This window comes from Rhea americana, unplaced genomic scaffold, assembly GCF_003343005.1.
Source record: "Rhea americana isolate MKP2758 unplaced genomic scaffold, rheAme1 scaffold_151, whole genome shotgun sequence".
Lineage (NCBI taxonomy): Eukaryota > Metazoa > Chordata > Aves > Rheiformes > Rheidae > Rhea > Rhea americana.
In genome coordinates this window covers 1,534,302-1,556,351 of record NW_028185606.1, presented here as the reverse complement: position 1 = coordinate 1,556,351, position 22,050 = coordinate 1,534,302, and the positions used below count along the sequence as shown (strand labels likewise).

Sequence of the window (22,050 nt, the reverse complement as noted above, 5' to 3'; positions counted from 1 at the left end):
GGCGGGGGTTACCCGTGCCCCCCCCCGCCTTTGCGCCACCTCCGCCCGCGCCCGCTGCTCGCCGAGCTGCCCCGGGGGAGGGAGAGCCGCGGCCGCCCTTGCGGAGTTACTTTTTCTGCAGCGTGGCAGCGCGGGGAGCTGGGGAGAGGATCCCGCCGGGATCGGGCGAGCATCCCGCGGGGAGCTGGGGAGAGGATCCCGCGGGGATCAGGCGAGCATCCCGCGGGGAGCTGGGGAGAGGATCCCTCCGGGATCGGGCGAGCATCCCGCGGGGAGCTGGGGAGAGGATCCCGCCGGGATCGGGCGAGCATCCCGCGGGGAGCTGGGGAGAGGATCCCGCCGGGATCAGGCGAGCATCCCGCGGGGAGCTGGGGAGAGGATCCCGCCGGGATCAGGCGAGCATCCCGCGGGGGGCTGGGGAGAGGATCCCGCCGGGATCGGGCGAGCATCCCGCGGGGAGCTGGGGCGAGCATCCCGCCGGGATCGGGCGAGCATCCCGCGGGGGGCTGGGGAGAGGATCCCGCCGGGATCAGGCGAGCATCCCGCGGGGAGCTGGGGAGAGGATCCCGCGGGGATCGGGCGAGCATCCTGCAGGGAGCTGGGGTGAGCATCCCGCCGGGATCGGGCGAGCATCCCGCGGGGAGCTGGGGCGAGCATCCCGCGGGGGATCGGGCGAGCATCCCGGGAGCTCGGGCGAGCATCCGCGCTGCTGCCAGCGAGGCTGGCGCGAGGGCAGAGGGAGAAGCCTCCCCGTGGGGTGGACGGCGGGAAGAGGCGCGTTGGTCCTGTCAGCTCCTGTTTCAGGCCCGTGTTCTAGCAGGGAGCGCTAGTTCCTGCTGCCTTTTCCTGGCAGGCGCTCGTGCAGCCAAGCGCTCTTACGTGTCCAAAGGAAGGCAAAGCCCCGAGTGCCGTCAGGAACGGCAGAGCCCTTTGCGTGCAAGAAGAGTCACTTGTGGGTCCCGCAGGTGGAAAGGTTTCTGGCTGGTTGATTTTTCAGCGATCGTCGCTTTGAGTGGATGTTGGATTTCCGTTCGTCTTGTTGCTGCGCCTTGTTCGTGTTGTCAGACCTCTCTCTGCAGCTCTGAGGGCTGAAAACTAGCTTTGATCACCTCATTCTGGGAACGAAGACCTTGAGTCATCACCTACTAGCAATTTAGGGGAAAAAGACAAGCGTTGTTAAATTTGCTCTGCTAGCGGAGGTGGGGAAAAGAGTGGATGGATTAGAAAGGCAACATTTCTCATTTCAGTTCAGAATGGATTTTTTAAGTATTTTTATGAAGATCCTTAACTTGAACATAGTCAAGTTGAACAGGAGCAGTAAATCTTCCCAGCCCCAAATACCAAGAATTTTTGGTTTAGTTCAGTCCTCCCTATAGGAAGCTCCCAAACTTGACTGTTTCCTGATGAGGGATGTGTTCAGCATGAGCATCATGTGCTGCAGATTGTCTGTCCCAGCTTCGCACGAGGGACAGATCAAGAATTTCTGCTGGTCGCAGTACCTGCAGTTACCTTATAGCGTGAAAGGCATTTTCTGAGATAAGGAAGCCCAAGTCTTTGCTGCTGACACTTTAAATCGTATTAAAAATAGGTAAGTGTCTCGATATGCACTCTGCAAAGAGCATTGCTCAGCAAGAGATCCCAGTTACCCTTCAGGTGAAGGCTGTGGCTGCGAACATGCAGTGCAGTGCCAGCACAAGCAGAAATTGAGAGCTCTTTGCAGTGCCAGCTGAGGTGCGTAAGCTTRTTACCTCCTAGCGAACAGGACAGAATGTATTTCCTGACGAGAGGCGTTTCAAAGCAAAAAGAAAGGTTACCCGCTTGCCAGCATCTAATTTAGATTAGCCCCCAGACGCATCAGAAGATGCCTCTTCTTCGATGCGGAGGCGAACAAAGCTTCGGCAGTGCTTTCCTCCGGCAGGCCGAGGCGGACTGAGCTCTCCCTGCCTTCGGAGCAGAAGCGAGCAAGCTCACAAAGAGCTTTTTGGCTCCCTTGAGAGTAGCTGACTTCTGACCGTGGCTGCTGCGTACTGCCAGCGTCGGTAGCTCGCGTTGGAGTTTTATTTATTTTTTTTTCCCCCCTCTTTTCTCCCCTTCTGCGTGTCCCGGGCTGGCTTCCTGAGAGCGTGGTGAGCGGTGTGTGCCGCGGCCTCGGCCCCGCGCGCGCGGCGAGGCAGGGCTTGCCGCCCCCGTAGGGCGCTTCGCGTGCGGGGAACGCCTGGGCGGTCTCTGCTCGTTTGCCTTCGCTGAGAGAACGCTGCGGAGCTTATCGCTCTAGAAACCGGCGGTTGGGAAGATCACGAGATTAGAGGCCCTCGTCCTGTAAACGTGTGCACGTACTTGACGTGATTTCAGCCGTGTGAGTGGTCCTGCTGATACCGTAAAATGGMTCACATGAGTAAAATTATGTGTGTGTGTCTAAATGCCTGCGGGGTTAGGGCCAGAGATAGCAGCCACATAACAAAGGAAATAAGCTATTCAGATTGTTTGCRTTTCCATTTTTTTATTTTAATGACCATCCATATGATAAAAACACGGAGTAGRCAGTTGGGAAAGATGGCTTTGAGAAGATTCAGTATTTCTTTGCCCCGTGGTTGGGGTGGGACAGCGTGTAATCGATAGCTAATACTGCTGATAGAGCCGCATCCTGCAGCAAAATGACGAATGACATAACTTGGCATTCTTGRTCGTTTTAGGGAGAGCCTTATTCCTCTATGCTACATTTTTCTCTTTTCTTTCTTTTCAAAGGGGAAGGGGGCAAAAAGTTTTAAGACCTTCTTACTACATCAGAAGGGAAAAGGAAGACAAAAGGACACCAACCCCGTTCCCTCCCTCTGCATGTTACCGTTACCGTTACAGGTGAGACATCAGGTTTTCTGTTTCCCTCTGTTTTGTGTGTTTGAAGTTCTGCTGTTCACGTTGTGTTGAATAGACTTGTGCGCTGTGGTTGCTTCTGTGTTTTTGTGTACTCCCTTTTAAAGGTAGGGGAAGGGAAGAAGAAGTCTTAAGGCACTGTGAAGTTTGSCCTTGCAGGGGTCCGTGCAGCTCCCGGATTCTGCTCTGCCCATCGATGTGCAGCCAGCGTGCCRTTTAGTAATCCTTTTGCACAGCTTCGTAAGATTGACAGGCTGCTCTGCAGCTTCAGGTTTAGTAACATGTTTTGCCAAGTTTGCACAAAGTCTGCTTTGGCATAGAAACATGCACTATCCTGCGGCAGTCATTTAAAAAAAATGTAGAAGCTATAGGCCTCTGGCCTCAATGGCACATACGCTTAATTTTATGCCTGTGCTAGTCCCTTTGGTTCTGACATTTCTTGGAGCAGACACAATATGAGCCTGTATATTCCTGGACTGCCTGGAATTGTTTTGATGTCGGCAGCACTCTGCCTAATCGACACTTGAGATGCCATGCAAGTTGGAAGTTGTTTGTGCCACAAATGATCTTTAATTGAATGTATTTTCTTTCTTTCTTTTTTTTTTTTTTTGTCAGAGCTCCTTTTCAGACTTTGCCAAAATGAAACGTGAGGATTATAAAAAAAAAATTAATTATGGAAGGGAAACTAAGCAAGTTTCTTTGTGAATCCTATTGTTCATAAGTCATGTTTTACCGTATGCAAAATCTCAAACTAGGTGAATGTTTGCTTCTGTTTTCATGGGGTCATTTGTGCCCAGTGGATGGTCTAAGGTGTTGGTGTTGAGAACTGGATTCTTTCACTGACCTGTTTCGTACTTCCTGCCATGTGTCAGAAGTGCCACAAATGGTGAATATCTTGGTTTAAATGATGYGCTTAGGACAGCTCAAGTTCAAATGTGTTCTGATCAGATTTTGAAAGGTCTCTGAGGAGTATTTAGGCCCCCATGTTTCTTTCTCAATTCCTGTCCCATAAAGAGAGATAACAATGTTACACCCCCATTTCAAAGTGCTTAGAAGGTACAAGTGCTAAGTGTTTTAATCCATTATGCAGTCAGTTACCTATTTTTAGAATCTGAACCGTTTTTGATGTTCCYGTTACAAGGAAAATATGCTTTTACTGAGACTCACAAACGAAACTGTTTAGAGCACTTAAGCCACAGGGAACGGGGACCCATCAGGGATGTTTTAATACAATTTTTGTAAAAGGTGATGTGCAGAACACACAGATCAGAGAACTGCTGCAAGCCTCTTGCAAATTAAACAGTGAAATAGCTCTCAGTATTTCATACTGAGTGAAAGCTGATGAGAGATGTTTTAAGTGCAGAGAGTGGACCAGCTCGGTTGATGACTGGTTTTCTTTCGTTTCCCTTTCAGTAGGGCTGTACGCCTGCAACTGGGACAACCATGGAGAAGAGTGGGAACATTCAACTGGAGATTCCTGACTTCAGCAACTCTGTCCTGAGCCACCTGAATCAGCTACGCATGCAGGGCCGCTTGTGCGACATCGTGGTCAACGTGCAGGGGCAAGCTTTCCGCGCTCACAAGGTGGTGCTGGCTGCCAGCTCGCCCTACTTCCGCGACCACATGTCCTTGAACGAAATGAGCACCGTTTCCATTTCTGTCATCAAGAACCCTTCTGTTTTTGAGCAGCTCCTTTCCTTTTGTTACACCGGTAGGATTTGTCTGCAGCTGGCTGACATCATAAGTTACCTAACGGCTGCCAGTTTCTTGCAGATGCAGCACATCATAGACAAATGCACGCAGATTCTTGAGGGAATTCACTTCAAAATTAACGTGGCAGAGGTGGAAGCAGAATTGAGCCAGACCAGGACAAAGCATCAGGAGAGACCGCCAGAGTCTCACCGGGTGACGCCCAATCTGAACCGTTCTCTGAGCCCCCGTCACAACGCCCCGAAAGGGAGCCGCCTCGGCCAGGTGAGCACCGTGTTGGACATCCGGGAGCTCAGCCCTCCAGAGGAGTCCACCAGCCCCCAGATAATTGAGCAGAGCTCGGACGTGGAAAGCAGGGAGCCCATACTACGGATTAACCGAGCAGGACAGTGGTATGTTGAGACAGGCGTGGGAGACCGCGGGGGACGGAACGACGACGATGTCCGGATTCTGGGAGGAGTGCGCATTAAAACGGAGAACCTGGAGGAGTGGCTGGCAGCAGAGAATCAGCCATCGGGGGAAGATGGGAGCAGTGCTGAGGAGGTCACTGCTATGGTGATTGACACCACGGGTCACGGATCAATGGGCCAAGAGACTTACACGTTAGGGTCCTCAGGGGCCAAAGTGGTCAGGCCAACCAGCAGTGAGATTGACAGGTGAGTTTGCTTTAACTTATTTCCCGAGCTTGGCTGTAAGAGCAGACTGTGAAAGATTTTCACTTAGCTGGGTTGGCCTTTTCTGATCGTATTCCCTTTGTATTTCCTGTGACTATCTTAAGCATAAGCACTGAAGGAATGTCTCTGGGGTATTAGAAAGTAGACCTGTTTCTGGTAGTAATGTATCAGCTAGGTAGCGATCTGATCTAGATCTCTAGGCACAGCTTAGCTTGGGAAATTAACTTAGTACTTACTGATGCATAGGTCAGAATTGCTACCTCTGTCTTTCAGCTGAGGTGGGATTTTTGTCTAAAAAAGCTTTTATAGCTCAGCCACTGTAGACACTGTGCTCAGCATTGGAATTAATTAGGTCATATACAGTATGCGTTATGCAAAGTATCATTGTAATGATGCCTTCTGGCCTGAAGGTCTGAGGATCGTTCTGCTTTAGAAACAAGCTGGCCACCAGCTGTAGGCCAAGAGGAAATTTTCTTCCAAGTGGTTAGGGACAGCAGTGGGTCTGGGTTTACATCTTCTGAAGTAATTGAACTGGGGAGCCCACTGGCCTCTGCTGTTGTCTTCATTTATTAAAAAAAAAAAGCAGAAAGCCTTTATAATAGGTGATGAAATSTGTGTACTGATTCTCCATCCATCTGCTGCTCCTCCACCCCAGCATTTGTTTTCTTGCCTTTAGCTCAGACCAAAGAATGGATCTGATAAAGGCCAGACCTGTGTTTGTGGGGTTTTGTATTTGTGGAGTTTCCCTTCACATCTGCCTCTCCTTTCTTCTAGCTCAGTCCCTCTAGTCCCATGGGGGAACAGCARCGTGGAAGCAGTGGATATTCCATCGCTTGTTGCTTGATAAATCAATGTGTAATCTGTACTATTGGGAATGATCTTGAGCTGGCCCTTGGGACAGCAGCCCTTTCCTAATTTCTTAGTTCTTTTCCTTGGATCGCTTAGTTTCGGGCATTGTAACGTATGCTGCACTCAGTATCCGTTGTTTCCTAGCTGGAGCCCATCACATCACTGCTGTGATGCCTTGGTTTCACTCCAGCGAGGGGGAGGAGGGCGAGGGTGGGGACCGAGAGGTGCCCTTAGAGAACTGGTGTCTTCTGCTCTTGTGCAGTTCCTGAGTGACTGGGCCCATATCAAGGTACTTGCTTGCAATAGCAACCGAAAAGCTCTCTGTTACTGAACTAGAAGCCAAATGACTCAGTTTTATTTTTCAGATGTTAAGACTGAAACCACAGACCAGTATGACTTGGTTTTTCCTTTATACTTGCACTGTTCCGCGTTCCGCCTCCTGTGTGTTAGCTGGTGAGGATGAAGAGATGCTATACAGGTGCCTCTATTGCTCACCCATTGTTCTAAACACCATAGTGACCTGATGCCCATTAAAAACTCCGTTTACACTCTTCCCCCACCCCACAGATTTAGCCCTTCTGGCAGCATGGTTGCTGTGACTGAGCGGTACAGATCCAAAAGCGAGTCTCCCGGGCGGATGGATGAGCCCAAGCAGCCCAGTTCCCAGGTAGGCAGTTCAAGAAGTTTGCAAGTAAAGGTTGGCTTTGAAGGTTAAGCTATTTTGTGATGGAGTATGTAAATTTGTATTTGCGAGCAAAACTGTCTGCAAAATAAGGACCTTTTACTGTTGCGAAGTGTTTGGCTGCTCACACTCGTAATGTATGCTGTCAGGGTATGGTTTGAAACTGGTTTTGTCTGTCRTTTGGGGTTTCGGCCAGATACCTGGAAAGCGTGAGGAATTTCTCTTGTTGTCCGAGGGCACAAAATACCAACCTTCGTTTTGGGCAGGCCACCAGCTCCTGAGGAGAAACCCCATTCACCTGCAGAGTTGGATCAGCCCCAAAAACACTTGTCAGCAAAGCCCTGAGCTAAAGGAAGAGCCGTTAGCTGGCTTCTATAGAAGACCGAGGGGTGACAAAATCTGAATTTCTCCATGCTGGTACCAGAACCATTCTCCATACCCTCCAAATGCTACACCAGTAAAGAATAGTTTGGATAAAGTGTCACCAGAGTGCTAGAGGGTTGTGGATTTGAGCCGGGTCTCTGTTTTGGCCCCAAGGGACTGTGCTGACTGTGGCACTGACTTATTCCTTTGCTTTCCTGGGGTAGGGCACAGTTTTGGGGTAGGAGGGGGAGAGGTGCAGAAATGGAGTCGGGCAGTGGGGTGTAGAACGCAGCTGAAAGGTGGTATGCAAAGTGGGGCATGGTGGCAATATCAGTGCCTGATCATTTTGGTATGATTTTCTTCGTGCGTACAGTCAGCATTGAAGTGCCCCTGTGGTGTAAATGTGTCGCCCGCCACAGCTGCAGAATGACCCTGTGTTGCGGACACATTAGGAGATAAAGTGTCAGTTCTTAATCGTGTGACTTTGTCGGGAGCAGGTGAGGAGTTACCAGGCAGCGCTGACTTTGGTTAAGACCAAGTGAATTGAGAAAAAAAACCCACAATTTTCTGTCACTTCAATTAAAAAAAAAAGGAAGAAGAAGAAAGAAAAGATATATATATATATATATATTTTTTTCCCCCACACACACATTTGCTGAAGCTTTGTGTCCTCAGAATACGTCTAAAAATTTCAGGTCAAACTAATCCTCCAGGGAAAATGCAACATGCAAAGCAATTTTCGCTTTAAGTATGGAAAAGCTGCTGTTATTTCTCTGTGATGAGATGGCCTCAAGCTTAGAACTGTAGGTTTCCTCTTACATGGGAAAGTATCATCACCTTCCGCTCTCCTGGTGTTGCCGTATTTATGCTATAAATAGAGCCTGCCTGTAATCTCTGCTTTGTGGCAGCAGTAAAATGGAAAGTACCACAGCTCTGTTCAGCACGCTGAGTCCTGAGCAGCTTACCGTTACTTGTACAATCGGATTTCGTGGCGCCTGGCRCAGTCACGCTGTTGCTCGCGCGTGCGCAGCCCTGCTGCCGCCGGAGGAGCCCTCCTGCGCTTACCCCAGTCGCTTGTCTGCGTTTGGCAGCATCAGGAACGTGTAGGGCCTGGASTACAACTCCTGCATCCTCCGACGCGGAGGCGGTTAGGAAACCATCCGGGAGCGAAGGCATTCGGGAGACCGTCTGTTTGCATCGTTTCCGAACGTGGTATCTGGCTACGAAGAGCGGTGCGTATGGCTACCCGAGAGCCTGAGCCTGCGCTTGCAGGGTGGTTTTTCTTTCTGGCTTCGGAAGGCGATGAGGAGATCTGCTAGTCCTCGCTGTGTGGTTTGGACAAGCCGTTTTTGTTGCCCGCGCTGCAGGTTCTCCCCTGCAGTACGATGGAGGTGGTGCTGATTTCATAACCGTTTAGTCAAGCATGGTTCACTSTGAAACACCTGAAGAGTTTCAGGCGTAAATTATAGTTTATTCTGCTTTCATTTTACCGTAAGYGTGTCAATCAGCATTTTAAAAATGTTTAGTAAGTAAAACAGAATACAGTGTACTGTATTCTAATCAAATTGGCCCAAACCTTTTAAAAAGATAGTAAAGCGTGTTGATACATTTGATCCACAACTCAATCGGTGGCTAAGTACCCGTCTGACAAGGGTTATGTTTTCGTTYGCAGATGCAGTGAACGACTTGGCAGAAGGGGCAGCCGTAGCAGAGGTTTCTAGTTGATTGCTCGTTTGTCTCCAGCCCCAAAGCTCCAATTAAGCACTTAAATGTGTGCTTGAGGTTGAGGATATTAGTGTTGTTGATTTTTAGGTTTGGCACATGCTTCAGTGCTGGACTGGGTTGGGGCCTAGCGGAGGAAGAAACAAATCTTCTGTCCTGCAATATTTTTTTAAGCTGCCTGATCTTTGAATCTCTGTCGTTTCCTTCGCAGGGGGAGGAATCGGCCATGATTGGAGTGAGTGGCTATGTGGAATATCTGCGGGAACAGGAGGTTTCGGAGCGTTGGTTCCGGTACAACCCCCGGCTCACTTGTATTTACTGCGCCAAATCCTTCAACCAGAAAGGCAGCCTGGACCGGCACATGCGTCTCCACATGGGCATCACACCTTTCGTCTGCCGCATGTGTGGGAAGAAGTACACCCGCAAGGATCAGCTGGAGTATCACATCCGCAAGCACACGGGCAACAAGCCTTTCCATTGCCACGTCTGCGGCAAAAGCTTCCCTTTCCAGGCTATCCTCAACCAGCACTTTCGCAAGAACCACCCTGGCTGTTTGCCCCTGGAGGGGCCTCACAGCATTTCCCCTGAGACCACCGTCACGTCTCGGGGGCAGGCGGAGGAAGAATCTCCTCCGCAGGAGGAAGCTCTCGCCGTGGGGGAAACGGCACAGGGGTCTGTGTCCACTACTGGGCCAGACTGAAGCACGGCTGGAGAGTCTGGGGAGAAAGGACCATCTTCCCGTTTTGGCTCTGAAGAGTCAGCACCAACCTGGCAGGCTGGTACTGTGATTAGTGCAATGCCACCACTGGACAGAAAGAAGCTCCCAAGATGTTGCCAAAATAGAAATATCTTTTCTCTCTCTTTCTCTCTCTCACCCCCGCCCCCCCCCCCACACACAGAGTGTTGAAAGTTTTTCTTCCTTATTCCTCATCCTCTTGGGGAAAAACAAAGCAACTGTGTCAATCGACTTCTGATTCAGGGATCGACAGGATTTTAAATTTTTTTAATATTCGGTAGTGATCCAGGACAAGCAGTCATTTTTATTTCTCAGCAGCGTTTTGGCCCAGCAGCTGGGTCCCACTGGTGGTGTTGGCTCTTAGCCACGCAGAGCCAGTGAGCCTCATGCGCTGGGCTGTCCTCATTGTATCTGCTGGTCCATCTCAAGGGGAGAGCAGAGGCAAGATGCAGTTGCCTTTCGCCTTTTCCCAGGCGGTTGCCATGTTAAAGAAAAACAAAAAGATTGTCCTGGTGGAACCTGCCTTGCCTGAGTGTATTTATCCCTGTCTTTTTTTTTTTTTTTTTTCCTCCAGTGTGTCTCTTTTTACATTTTTACTTAAACCATTATTTTAGGGCTTTTGGCTTGCCCTTCCCAGGTATGTGGCCTCATGCCCCTTGTTAAAAGTGGGCACAGCTATAAAGCAGTATTTTAGAGTTCAGCAAAATTTGAAGCGCTTAGGCTACTGAAAGTGAAATTTAGCMGCTGTGAGGTTTGCATTAGACTCTGATGTGTTGGGGGAAGGGTTTTTGGAGGGGGGATGTCCTTTGTTGTTGCTGATCTGGATAGTACAGAGCATTCTGGCTTCCTGACCGGTGCACTGCCATGCTTCAAACGTTGCCAAGCGGTAGGAAGAGGTTTCTGGACTGGCTGAATTGATGAGTGAGAGGCTGGCTACCAAAGTCGTCCTTCACCCCCGCTCCCACCTCTACGCGCACTTACCTTTTCTAACAGCAATATGGTATACTGAAGTACTATGATCCCAGCGAAGCAATCGTGGGTGGTTGCTTTTAACCATGTTTCTACAAACTAGTTTGATAACTTTTTTTATCAATGAGATGCAAAAAGAAAAGAAATCCCTACTTTATTTCCTCATAATGTTTCAGGAAACTTAAAAGTTAATGGTTCCTAGAGCAATCACACCTCTTYCCTTGCATGGACTTAAACTTTTATATTCTAAGCCGCTCTGATGTTCCGAGCAAGTTTAGCCATCCCAGAGAGACATGCCTGCATTGTGTGTTGTGGGTGTTTGCACGTGCTTACGTGTTTCATAACCGGAAACGCATGGGACAGGTAGATAAGTGCAAATATCTCGACATCTTTTGAAGAAGTCTTTTAAAAAAATATGCAATATTTTAAGAGTTTTCTTTGTTGCTGATGCTGGCTTGTTTGTAACGGAGAAGGGAAAGAACCACAGGTCGAGCAGATTGGAACTGGGAGAGGACGTTTGGTGGAAGAAATTCTCTTGAGGCCGCGTAACGCGTGCAGTAAGGAAGGATGAAGTTCTGATCCTTAAGCTGATGGGAGGAGCAGTGAGACGTCAAAAAAGTACGTTTCATCTTGCTTCGGCACAGAAAGCTGGGCGAGTGGCTGGAGCGGGGGCTTGGCAGGCAGTCGGCTCGCTGAGCGAGGGCGAAGCTTGTCCTGCTGTCGGGCTGCGCGGTTTGAGGCCCGGGGAAATGCTGCAGGCCCCGCTTTCCCCCACCGGCAAGCCGGGCGTGATGACCGTCTTCCTCCCCGTTTGGGTGGAAGAAGTYGGAGAAGGGTGAAGTGGTTTTACCTCGCTTCCGTTCTGTGCGAGTGAGGGGTCTCACTGCTCCTCCCACCTCTCTCAAAAAGCAGACGTGGTTCTAGCGTCCGTTCGTGCAGGGAAGGGGAGGGAGGGAGGGAGGGAGGGCTCGGCGCCGGGGCCGGGCGCAGCGGGGACGCGCTCTGCCGAGAGGAACCTTTGCAGGTGTCCGGGCAGGATCCCCGCAAAGCGGAGTTTTGTTGACGGTTGCAAACGGGAAAACTGATATTTCACCTTCGTTTTCCTTCTGTCCCTTTCTCCTCTCCCGTCAAGCGCATCGTCACGCAGTGAGCGATAGCGTGAGCGGCCACCCGAGCGACCAGCCGCGTTCGGTGTCCTATCGGAGGTCAAACAGAGTTGTACTGAAACAGTAAGGTTGGCCGAGAGCAGTCGCGGAAGGTGAGATGAGAGGGTGGCTGAGGTAGGTTTCGTTGCAGTCGAGGTGTGGGGAGGACTGGAGGTATGCAGAGTATGCTGCTTTAGTCATAGCTTTTGAAGTTACCAAAAATCAAAAAGGAGAAAAGTTAAAAACTTTGAAATCCTATCCTGTTCACACTAGAGAGCATCAAAAGTTACTTTAGTTACTTAAAAGATTTTTAAGTGTTTTAAAATAGAACTTTTAAAAGAATACTACCAAACTATAAAAACATAAAATTATTTATATACATATATTATATATAAATATAGTGGGAAAGTTTCCCTGCTAAGCTTGCTGTGAAGAGAAGGGTGAAGGTGCAGTAACTGCTATACAAGCAAAATATTTCTGAAACAGATGGCAACCGATCCATCGAGGCTTAGTGATGAAGGGCTGGCATAAAATGGTGAATGCCTTATTTGTATGGCATAGCTGTGAGTTTCTTGAACCGGTTTTTGTTTTTGTTTTACTGTATTGATACTGTGAACGGAGGAGCATCCTAGCAGTCCAGGATGAGATCAGTGCATCCTTCCTTGCTGATTCATTACTTCTAATTGGCCTGGTGAAAACCATGAAATTGTTCCTTCATATTGTTCTAGGCTGGTCTGAAAACTAAAAAGCTTGTGAAAGGTTTTTAGTTTTTTTTCTCTATTTTTTTTTTTTTTTTGGTGCAGAGGTTGCCACTGTATAAATGATCATTTCTGATTGCATGCAAAAGAGCCAATATTCTTGCCCAGGCCTCACTGAGGTGAAGTTTATAGCTTGTAGCTAGAGTCAGTATAAGGTATGGTAGTGGGAATCATTTTAATATTATTTCTGTGCATTTAACGGATGTGTATGTGTATGTATGTATGTGTGGAAATCATGCGTCTCTAACGTTGTCTTGAACAGCGCTGAAAACAGTTTGGGCTCGTCTGCACTAGGAGGTGGAACCGGTGCAGAAGGGATCGTTGAGCAAACTTTTCTTTCAGTGACTTTCTTAGTGCAGATAAGGGCCAAGTCGGGGAGAATGGGGGGCTGGGGGTTATCTACAGCGCGGAAGAAATCCGTAGTGATTTTCCAGCGTTGGCGTAGCTACTCGGCGCTGCTTTCCGTAGCAGAGTGACAGCGCCTGCGGCTGCGCCGGCGAGCCGCGTCGTTCTCCGCGGCTGCGCCGARGCACGAATGCTGCTGGGGTGCGTTGAGGCATGGCTTTGCGTTTCCCCATCCAGCTGCAGCTTTCCCCCCTTTGCCAAAACTGTGATTTCAACTGTGATTCAAGGAGGATGTGAAGAGAACTCTAGCGTATTTTAATACCTCTCGACTTAACATTTCTGCCAGCTTCAGAGTTAGGGCTCRCTGACCAATTTGCTTGCCTCAGGCAAGAGGGGAAAAGCAATCTATTTCTGCAGCTCCCTTTAGTGGAAGGGGAACAGGTTTCTTCGCTCTTTGCTGTCGCAGAGAAGCCCTCCAAATGTGAAGCGCTGCGGTTGTCTCCTCGAGCCTGCAGAAAGCCCCGGCGCCAGGTCGCGGCGGAGGGAGGGGAGCGGTTCCCCGCTGCTGCCCGGCTCCCTGTGAATAGCTGTGAAAATAAGGAGAACCGCGTTAATGCTGTGCTGCTGCTTCGGGGGGAAGCTAGCTCTCCTCCTCGCGGGGGGACGGCCGGTGTGAAGCTGGGGGGGGGGGAAAAGAAAGTCCTGCTGCCGCCTTGCAGCGCGAGCGTGTGAAAGCAAAAAGTGCTGTTTTTTTCCGGCAGCTGGACTAGGAAAGGAGGAACGCGGAGAGTTTGCAACGCGCGCCTGGAAGAGGAGGCCGAGAGCGCGCGCAGAGCCGCCCCGGGAGGTGAGACGCAGAGCCGCCGGCGCGGGGCAGCGGTCCTGTCTCCCTTTCGTGCCATCCTTCTGCCGCTTCCCGTGGCCGGATTCCCTTGTGGAGCTTCTTACCAGGCGTTGCCCTGAAAGCTCGCTGCCGAGCGCTCCTTGCTTGCCCTTCCTAGCGCCAGGTTCGGTCCTTCAGCCTTAACCCAGGTCTTTGCTAACGTATTTTCAAGCTGTGATCTGTATAATTTAACTTTTGGAAGCTTGGGTGGCTGAGTGGCAGGAAAAATAGAAAGCGTTTTGTCTCTCTTGCTGTTTGAGTCTCTCCGAGGTTGGTAGTGACTGACTCTGCTGCCAGCTGACGGCTGTTCGGAGCTGGAGTCACGTTCGGAACAAGCCGCAGCCTTGTTGAAAGGCGTAGCGGAGACGGGCACGACTGGGAAGGCACAGAGCCAGGATTTCAGCCCGCTTCTACGTCAAGGGGGAAGTAAACGACGAGGCAGAGCTTGCTGCTTGTCCTGCTCTTCTTCTGTGACAACCAGTTGACTTTTTTTTCCAGTGCAGTCAGTCCCACGCCTCTACACAGTAATAGTTACACTTAAAAATTTGGTGCCTGCTTCTGTAAATAATTCTAAGCAGACCGATCCTTGAGCAGAGTCCTTCTGCGTTTCTTTGGGTGATTCAACCCTAACAATCCTCTTGGAGGAGCAGAGTTGTAGCTTTTATTTGCTGCTGACTTTCTTTCCTGTAGAAGCTAATATATATATATATATATATATATGCATACACACACACACACACACACACACACACACACACATATATATATATATATATAAAACAACTGCAAAGATGCAGATTATTTGAGTGGAATGTAGCTTGCAAGATAGACTGAGTCATGCACTTAACACTGACAAAAATTAGCACCCCTTTAACCTATTATTTAAACTTTTTTAAAAAATTGCTGTTTGATGCATGACATGCCTGCTAATTTAACTATACTATTGAAGCATCCAAGTGATTCTTCAGATTACTGATGCCAAATGCTTTTCCTGCTCTCCCGGAAATGTTTTGGGAGTGGGAGAAGTCAAGGAGCTGTGATTCATGGTGCTTCTGATTCTGTCAAGGTTTGGGCTCYGAGTTTCCCATGGGAAGGTGATCTGGGAGCCCAGAACTAGGATTTGAAGTCAGGAGACCTAGRTTCTTTCAGTGGAGCTGCCACTGGTCGCCAGTGAGCTGGTCTGCTGCTCTGCAAAATGGTGATAACACTACTCCGAGATGTGTATTCCTCATTGCATGAGATTGGATCTCCATGTGTGGGGATTGACCTCTTCAGTGGAAGGTCCTGCAGATGAGCTAAGGATCTTTATTTTAATCATTGGCRTTCAAAAGATATTTTAATATACAAAACATACATACATATATAATATGTATGTACACAGTGAGAGAGAAAGATATATATTATATATATATATACAGACATGTAATCTATCCATTACCAAATAAAAGCTAGAACTATGCAAACTCTACTGGCTGCTCTTTGGAAGTAGTGCCTGCTAGAGCATTTTGGAATACTTTGGAGTAGATTGCAGCTTTTTAGGAAAATAAAAGTGCAGCAGGCCAGAGTTTTACTGCAGTTTGTCTAACTAGAAACCCAGATTATTCCTAATCTGGAACTCACTCATAGTAAGTAGGTTATAAAATTACCTGAAGAGTCCTACCATCTCTAAAATATTTCCAGCTGCCTTGATATTATTGCTGAAGAGTTTTCTTTTGAGGAAATGTAGGAAAATACAGAGGCTGGGACTAGGTGAGATTGGACTGTGATGTTTGGGATGCTAGCTAGAAAAAGAAGTAGACTCAATAATTTAGGTGTTTGAAGAGGAAGTTGACTGGGACCATGGTGTTTTTGAACCTAGGACTGAGTTGGCGTCAAGGAATCCTCCTGCTTGTGAAAGTCCTTGTCACTGAGACAGGGGCTGAGATGGAAGTGTCACTGGGCTGAACACTGGTCCTAGTGGAGTTACTGGGAATCTTCCCGCTGAATCTGATGGTACTAGAGCTTAGCGTGCTGGGAGAAGTTCGGTGTGGTTTCTACCATTTCTCTGTGTCAGATCTGATCTTTTCTTTTAGGTTTGACTAAAATATGTCCAACTGTAATCTTCAGTTACCTGCTTGACTTTTTATTCCTGGGGACTGTAGAAAATTCAGGTTTTCTATAACGTTATCCTCATCCCAACTGTGAACAAGTTACTACTGCTTCTTATAATTTATTGTCTTTCTGTTCCTAGAAGTCTGTGTGATCTAGCTGTTTACCAGTGCCACCTTCCAGTGCTTCATTAGCTTTTATGCACAGGGAATTGTTGCAATGGATATGTTTAACCTGCTAGTTGGAAGAGTAGAAGCCTTCGGGGAATGACTTTTGCTTCCTCTAGCTGTTATTAGGGAGTGCACACACACATACCTGTATATACATATATAAATATATATATATATATACACACACACACATATATAAAGCCTTTCAATATAAACTCATTTAGCATTATTCTTATTTAATTTATATTTTAATCCAGTTGTAAACCAAAGTATTACAGCTTGAGAAATGTTGCGTCTTGGAAATAGGAGGAACCTTTTTAGACGAGCGTTCTGAAAGATCTTAGTTGACAAAAAGATAGATACACGTAAGACCTAAGCACTTGTGCTGGTGAATCTTAGAGATTTGCAACCTGGGAAGGATTTAAGACTTGGCAGGTAAAGTTTGGGTTGGGGGGGAACAGTGTGGGTTACCATTTTTAAACAATGTTTTTAATTTTTCTCATCCAGTGTAACTTGGTATTGCAGAAATTGCTACGAAGAGCAGTACAGCCAGGCGTCTGACGGAGACGAGGTGCCTCACCGGGGACTGCCTGGGGGTGGCTGAAGCTAGCAGGGTGATGTTAGGTAGGCTGTTTGCTTCTGTTGCCGTCCGGTTTATTCGCAGCTCTTTGTTCCGGCGCTGCGCTGGTGTGCGCTGAATTCGGCTCTGGGCCTACCAGCACCGGCTTGCCGAGGGACCCTGCAGGCACCTGCCTGCTTGGGGTTTGAGTGAGTGCTTTAAAAGTGCGTCTTAGCGGCATCTTTGCTGCTTGACTTTTCCCAGAGAGTCGCTTCAGGTTCTCTGCCGCATCCTTCTTAGCTTGCTGTGTTTTCACTGGTGGTATCTAATCAGGGCTGGAGCCGGGAGGTCTTTGAGCAGAGCTGCCGCTGGAGCGGGTCCGTGCTATCAGAGCGATTAAAGCAATCCCCAAGGGAGTTTCCAGGGCCTTCTCTAGGCTTTTAAATGTCCTATATAAAAATGCTCTTTGTTATATGAAATAAAGGCTTGAAAATTGTAACATACTTCATGGTAGTTACCTCTAAGAAAACAAGTCTATTCTGACAAGCCTTCTAAAAACAAAAAGGCAGAACACAGCACCTCAGACTGTAGTCTGGCGGAGCTGGGACCTAGCAAGAGGAGGCTACAGAAACTAGTATATTTAGTGTCTAAATTACACTTTTAGAAGACAGTCCTTTGCTATTCATTGATGCCTAAAGGTACATTTTTTATTTTAGCAACCTATGTAGAGGTGCACGTTCTGCTGTCACAGTTGGAAAGAGGAAATGGGCTCAGAGATGAAATCTTGCTTTTTTTTTTTTTTTTTTCCTGTCCAGGGGAGTAAGCTGCCTTTCCAAGGCATTAACAAATGCTGTGAACAAACTCCCCTCAATCCATCTCCCGGGGGCTTGGCAGCAGCCGTGTTTCTTGCTCCTCTGCTCAGCCCGCGCTCTGGAGGCTCTTTTTATAGAAAGCCACCCGGTGTCCCTGTTACTCGGCAGAGCGAGCGTCCACCTGCCGTTGCTGATCGGATAGGCTCGCGTCGTGCTCGCTGGCAGCAGTGTTACGTGCTGTGTGGACGTACAGGAAAGTCATCCCTTCCCAAAGGATCGTCCGCCATAGCCTCAGTGAAGCTTGGGCTTGGCGAGGAAAGGAATTCCTCTTGACGGAGAGCATGCCTGCCAGCTAACTGGGCAGAAAAGAGTTAATTGGCTGAGAAAGTAGTGTTACGTGCAATTTCTTTCATTTCTGTGCAAACGTCTTTCAATAATACTTTTTTTTTTTTTTAACAAAAAGGTAGCCAATTTCATGTAAAATGGGCCAAATTGTTTTTTTAGGTAACTGTAGTTTCAGTATGCTGTGCGCAGTGACTCTGCCGTGCTTAGTGYGTTGGGGAAGACACCAAAGCGAGAAGCTTTGGGTGACGAGTTCGTAACGCGTGGCTATCTTTCCTTACAACCATTCTGATGGCTTGGAGAGCAGACCAAAAATGCCTCGTTTTGTTCTAAAGCTTTAATTATTTTCATGAAAATGCTGGAAAAAAAATCTTAGATTCCACTCCCCCCCGCCCCCGGCCCCGATGCACGGGATTTCTAGGTCTGTCAGCTGTCAGGGTGATCGAGGAAAGAGGAGAGGTCTGATGCTGCTGTGGTTAGAGGCGCGGCGGAGCCGCCTCGGGGTGCAGGTGCCTGCATGCCGTCGGCGTTGGGCTGCCTGCGGGCGCTCCTGCCGGGGCAGTCGCGTGTCTTCAGAACGAAAAGGTTTTTGYGCTTGTCAAAGGCTTTTGCGGATGAGGACCGCAGCCCGCTTTCGGCGGGGCGGTGGGGCAGGCCTGGAGATGTCGGCTGTGAGCAGGTGCCCAGACGCTTGCGTGCGCGGAGCGGGACGGGCCGTCTCGGGCTGGCCCCGAGCGCGTGTGCGTCGCAGCAGGGGGTGTGCRGGCTCGGGGAGCTGTAGCGCCGCTCCGGGAGACCTGCTGAGAGCAGGAGGATGCTGGCGCGGTCCCGGAGAGGATTCGGCCTGGCTTCGGYGCGCCCGGCTCAGGTACCCGTTTCRTACCTGAGTTGGTGTCTGGCTGCTGTCTGGCAAGCTCAGAGCTTTTCGGTGAGTTGGTGAGTAGCGTTGCAAGAGGAGGGGGATACTGTGAGCTCCTTAAGACCGTGTTTCCTCTAAGCTACTGCCGCGGGTGCCGTCAGCGGAGGCGGCCAAGCCGAAACCTTCTGTCCCGAGGACGAGGGCGCAGAAAAGAGCCTGGGCAGGCGGGCGGCGAGAGCGTGCCGCCTTCGGGGGAGTCTGCGTCCTTCCCGCCCGAGCCGTTTGCGGTGGCGGGGAGGTCTGCAGAGCGTGACCAGAAACGGCGAGGGAAGCGGGTCGGCCGCCTTGGGCGGGCGGGGGAGAGGAGGGAGACGCGCAGCGCCGGGAGGGAGGACGGGGCTCGCCCGCCTTGGCGGCGGCGGGAAGGCGCCGGAGCCCTGCCGAGGGCTGCGCTGAGGTTTCGCGCCCCGGGGAGCCCGGGGCGGGAGCTGCAGAGCGCAGGCCGGTGCCGCGCGGGCGTCCGAAGCTGCCCCGGGAGCACCCGCGGCCGAGGGGAGGGCGCGGAGAAGGCGGCGGCGGGCTCCTCTCCGGGGCCGGCCCCGGCGCGGCRCGGCGGCCCGAGAAGCCTCCGTGCTCGGAGGCGGTCGGGGCTTGGCCGGGCAAGGCCCTGCGCGAGCTGCTCGCCGCCGGCGCGCTTGGAGCGCGCGGGGCCGAGGTCCCGTCGCCCTCGCAGCCGCCTCGCGCGCCGGCGGCGGAGCGAATACTTCCCGGGCGCGTTGCTGTACTGCATTAGGTGGACAAGGGGTAGAGAGTCTTATCCTACCAGTGGATTTTCGGTTAGGATTTTTTTTTTGTTATTATTTTTATTTTTATTTTTTAGTTTCTTGGTGATTGATCCATGAAATAGCATCTTGTCTACAAAGGTCTGTGGCGAAGCGGAGCTGCTCCCCGGCTGTGAGCGCGGCTGCCGTCTCCCTGCTTCGATTAGACTGAACCAAGCTGTATTTTTGTTAAGGTTCCTTAGAGTTATCGTGTAAAAGTGGGCAGCTTTAATGGGCTTCCTAGTTCATATCAGTTAAGCTTTTGAAACATATTCAGGTATCTTTTTTAATACTGCTGTGTAACTTCCTCGTTTAATCTGACATACTCTGATTTGATATATTATTTTTCTGCATGTCTAAGGCAGTACTTAAAAAAAAAAATCAGTGCATTAATTTTTTTTGCAGACTGTCATGTTAAGCCTGCAGCTTCACTTAGTTTTTGTAAATGTACTTATCCCTCTCCCCCTCGGATCTACGGTTAAATGTCGTCATTATTTTTATGTTGCAGTGAAGCTTATTTATTTAAACCTTCCTGTTATGTTTGCAGTCAGACCCAATACCATTGGCTGCGGCCCAAGGAACTGTGAAACTAATTAGAAACTAAAAACGAAGCTACGTCGGTTAGTTTTACTACTGGTTGTGAAACACAGAAAGCAGCGGCGTAAAAGGAGAAAAACGCAGCGGAAATTACTTCGCGCAGGCAGGGGAGGACTCGCGAGGACGGCGGCGCGAGAGGCTCGCTCGGGCCCGCTCCGTCCTCCGATCCTCGCGCGCCCGCGGCCCGGCCCGCGCCCCGCCGCTCGCCGCCCTGCCCGTCACCCTGCCAGCRCCTCGGGGCGGCAGCGCCGCGGGCCGGGCGGCCGGCGGCGTCCTCGGCGGAAGGGCCGAGCCGGGAGGCCGCTCGCCGCCTTTCCCAGCGCTCGCTGCAGCCGGGAGCCGCAGGAGGCGGCGGAGGGTTCGCGGCGCCGCAACTACCTCTGTCCCCGGCGCCGAGGGCGAAGCTTTCGCTTGCAGCGGGTTTAGTTTGTCCTTCCGTCCGCGCCCGCGCTCCGTCACCGCGCCGCGAGGAGCCCGGCCCGAGCCTCCCCGAGCCGCCGCCGCGCCGGTCCGGCGGTGCGAAGGGGGGTTGGTGCGTTACGAGCAGGCGGCGGCGAAAAGCAATAACAAAAACAAGCAAAAAAATATATAGCAGTCGTTAGTCAGCAGATCTGGCTCTGAGTGTGTGTGTGTGTGTGTATATATATATTTATATAAGCATATAGATATATATATATATACACACACACACACACACACACACACGCATACAGGGAGCAGATCTGTCTTGTGAAAAGGTGCCATTTTTTTTTTCGTAAACAGTCCCTTTCCAAACTAGAACAGCACTTTAAATAGGTTCCTCTTTAAAAAAAAATATAAAAAAAAAATAAAAAAAAAAAACTTTACTGAAGAAATGCACTTTAAATCAGAAGGTGGGTACGGCTGTCGCTGGCCTTGGGGCCGGCCGTAGGCGGCTCGGCGGGGGCGCCGGGCCCTCGGCGCCCGAGCGCGGCTCTGCCCCGGCTCCGGCGCCCCGGCCGCGCTGCAGCCCTGCCAGGCCCGGCGCGGCGCGTGCCGGCCTGTCGGGCGCTTGGGGCGTTGGTCAGGAGCCGCCCTTGGCTGTAAAGACTCTCTGAAGGGCGTTGGTCGCGGGGCTGGCGTTAGGCACGTCGCTGCCGCGGTGCGGGGTCCCCCCGCACGCTGGCCGGAGAGCCCTAGGCAGTCCAGTATTAAAAAAAAAAAAATTAAATTTAAAAAAAATCCAAGGTTTTCTCTGTCCCGTATCGATTCTGCTCTGGGCTGGTTTACAGAGTAACCACACGTAACGAAAATTGTGCTGTCACCTTCTACTGTTGACTTACAAATCAAACTTCTTAGGACACATGTCCTAACACTCGAGACTCATTTTCACAGTTAAGAAATTTCCTGCTGTACTGATTTCTTTTCTCTCTCTTTTTCTTCTTCTTTTTGGTTGCAATCCTTATTTCAGAAAAAAAAAAGAATAAAAATAAAAACAAAGTCAGTGTTCACACTTAGTCTGCGGTAGGTTGGAAGTGTGATCCTGCTGTGTGTAACTTGTGGATATCAGACTGTTCTTGAATGACTTTTACAAGCTGTTCCCAAGCTGGTCTCTAGCATGTCTTCCCTGCTCCTCTTCCAGTGAGCTGGCAGGTACAAGCTCGTAGGAAGGCTACGGTTTTTGGCTGGCTGCGTACGGTGACGGCCAGCGCTGCTGGAGGAGGACCAGGGAACGGTGGTAAGAGAAGCAGCACTGGGGAAGGGGGGAGAAAACAAAGGTAGAGGGGACTGTACAATTGCATTTAAAGCAGTTTAGCAAAAAAAAAAAAAAAAAAAGTGCTCTCGTTGGACAGCTTTAAGAACAATGTGAATGAAAACTTACTTAGCAACTTGGTTAGGAATCTTTGAAAAATTCTATAAATGTATACTTGAAATTCTGTTTGTATTAAAAACAAATTGCATTTTCTTCTTTCTTTTAACACTGTGTAAAAGAACATTATGCATGTGAGTGGTTTGAGAATTAAATGGTTTAATACTCCGCTCCTTGTCCGCCTCTTGTAGCCGACGGGTCCGCCCGACGGGAAAGCGCAACTTAAAGCAAGGGAGAGTCTAGGCTGCCTCAAGCTGTTTTTTTCTT

The 22,050-nt window shown here is 49.9% G+C and overlaps 1 protein-coding gene and 1 long non-coding RNA gene across 9 annotated transcripts in view; one reads left to right on the top strand and one right to left on the bottom strand.

Annotated features, from left to right (window-relative positions):
• The window catches only part of LOC146598839 (uncharacterized), a 186,506-nt gene that overhangs the window by 8,312 nt on the left and 156,144 nt on the right, over nucleotides 1-22,050 (bottom strand). The window lies entirely within an intron of this gene.
• Nucleotides 2,198-11,514, top strand: ZBTB37 (zinc finger and BTB domain containing 37). Of its 2 annotated transcripts, XM_085299643.1 has the most exons (5): nucleotides 2,198-2,356; nucleotides 2,746-2,856; nucleotides 4,288-5,237; nucleotides 6,672-6,771; nucleotides 9,083-11,514. In XM_085299643.1, exons 2-5 carry the CDS (start codon nucleotides 2,836-2,838, stop codon nucleotides 9,569-9,571), a joined length of 1,560 nt encoding a protein of 519 aa, XP_085155769.1. In that variant the 5' UTR covers nucleotides 2,198-2,356; nucleotides 2,746-2,835; the 3' UTR covers nucleotides 9,572-11,514. The 2 variants fall into 2 exon arrangements, with proteins under 2 accessions (XP_085155769.1, XP_085155770.1); XM_085299644.1 differs by lacking the exon at nucleotides 2,198-2,356 and having other exon boundaries at nucleotides 2,813-2,856; nucleotides 4,285-5,237.

Excerpts from the sequence above, each read along its gene's own strand:
- ZBTB37 (XM_085299643.1), top strand. The coding sequence starts at position 2,836 with ATGTTACCGTTACCGTTACAG. Across the intron at positions 2,857-4,287 it reads TGTTACCGTTACCGTTACAG|GGCTGTACGCCTGCAACTGG; the intron begins GTGAGACATCAG and ends CCCTTTCAGTAG. Across the intron at positions 5,238-6,671 it reads ACCAGCAGTGAGATTGACAG|ATTTAGCCCTTCTGGCAGCA; the intron begins GTGAGTTTGCTT and ends CCCACCCCACAG.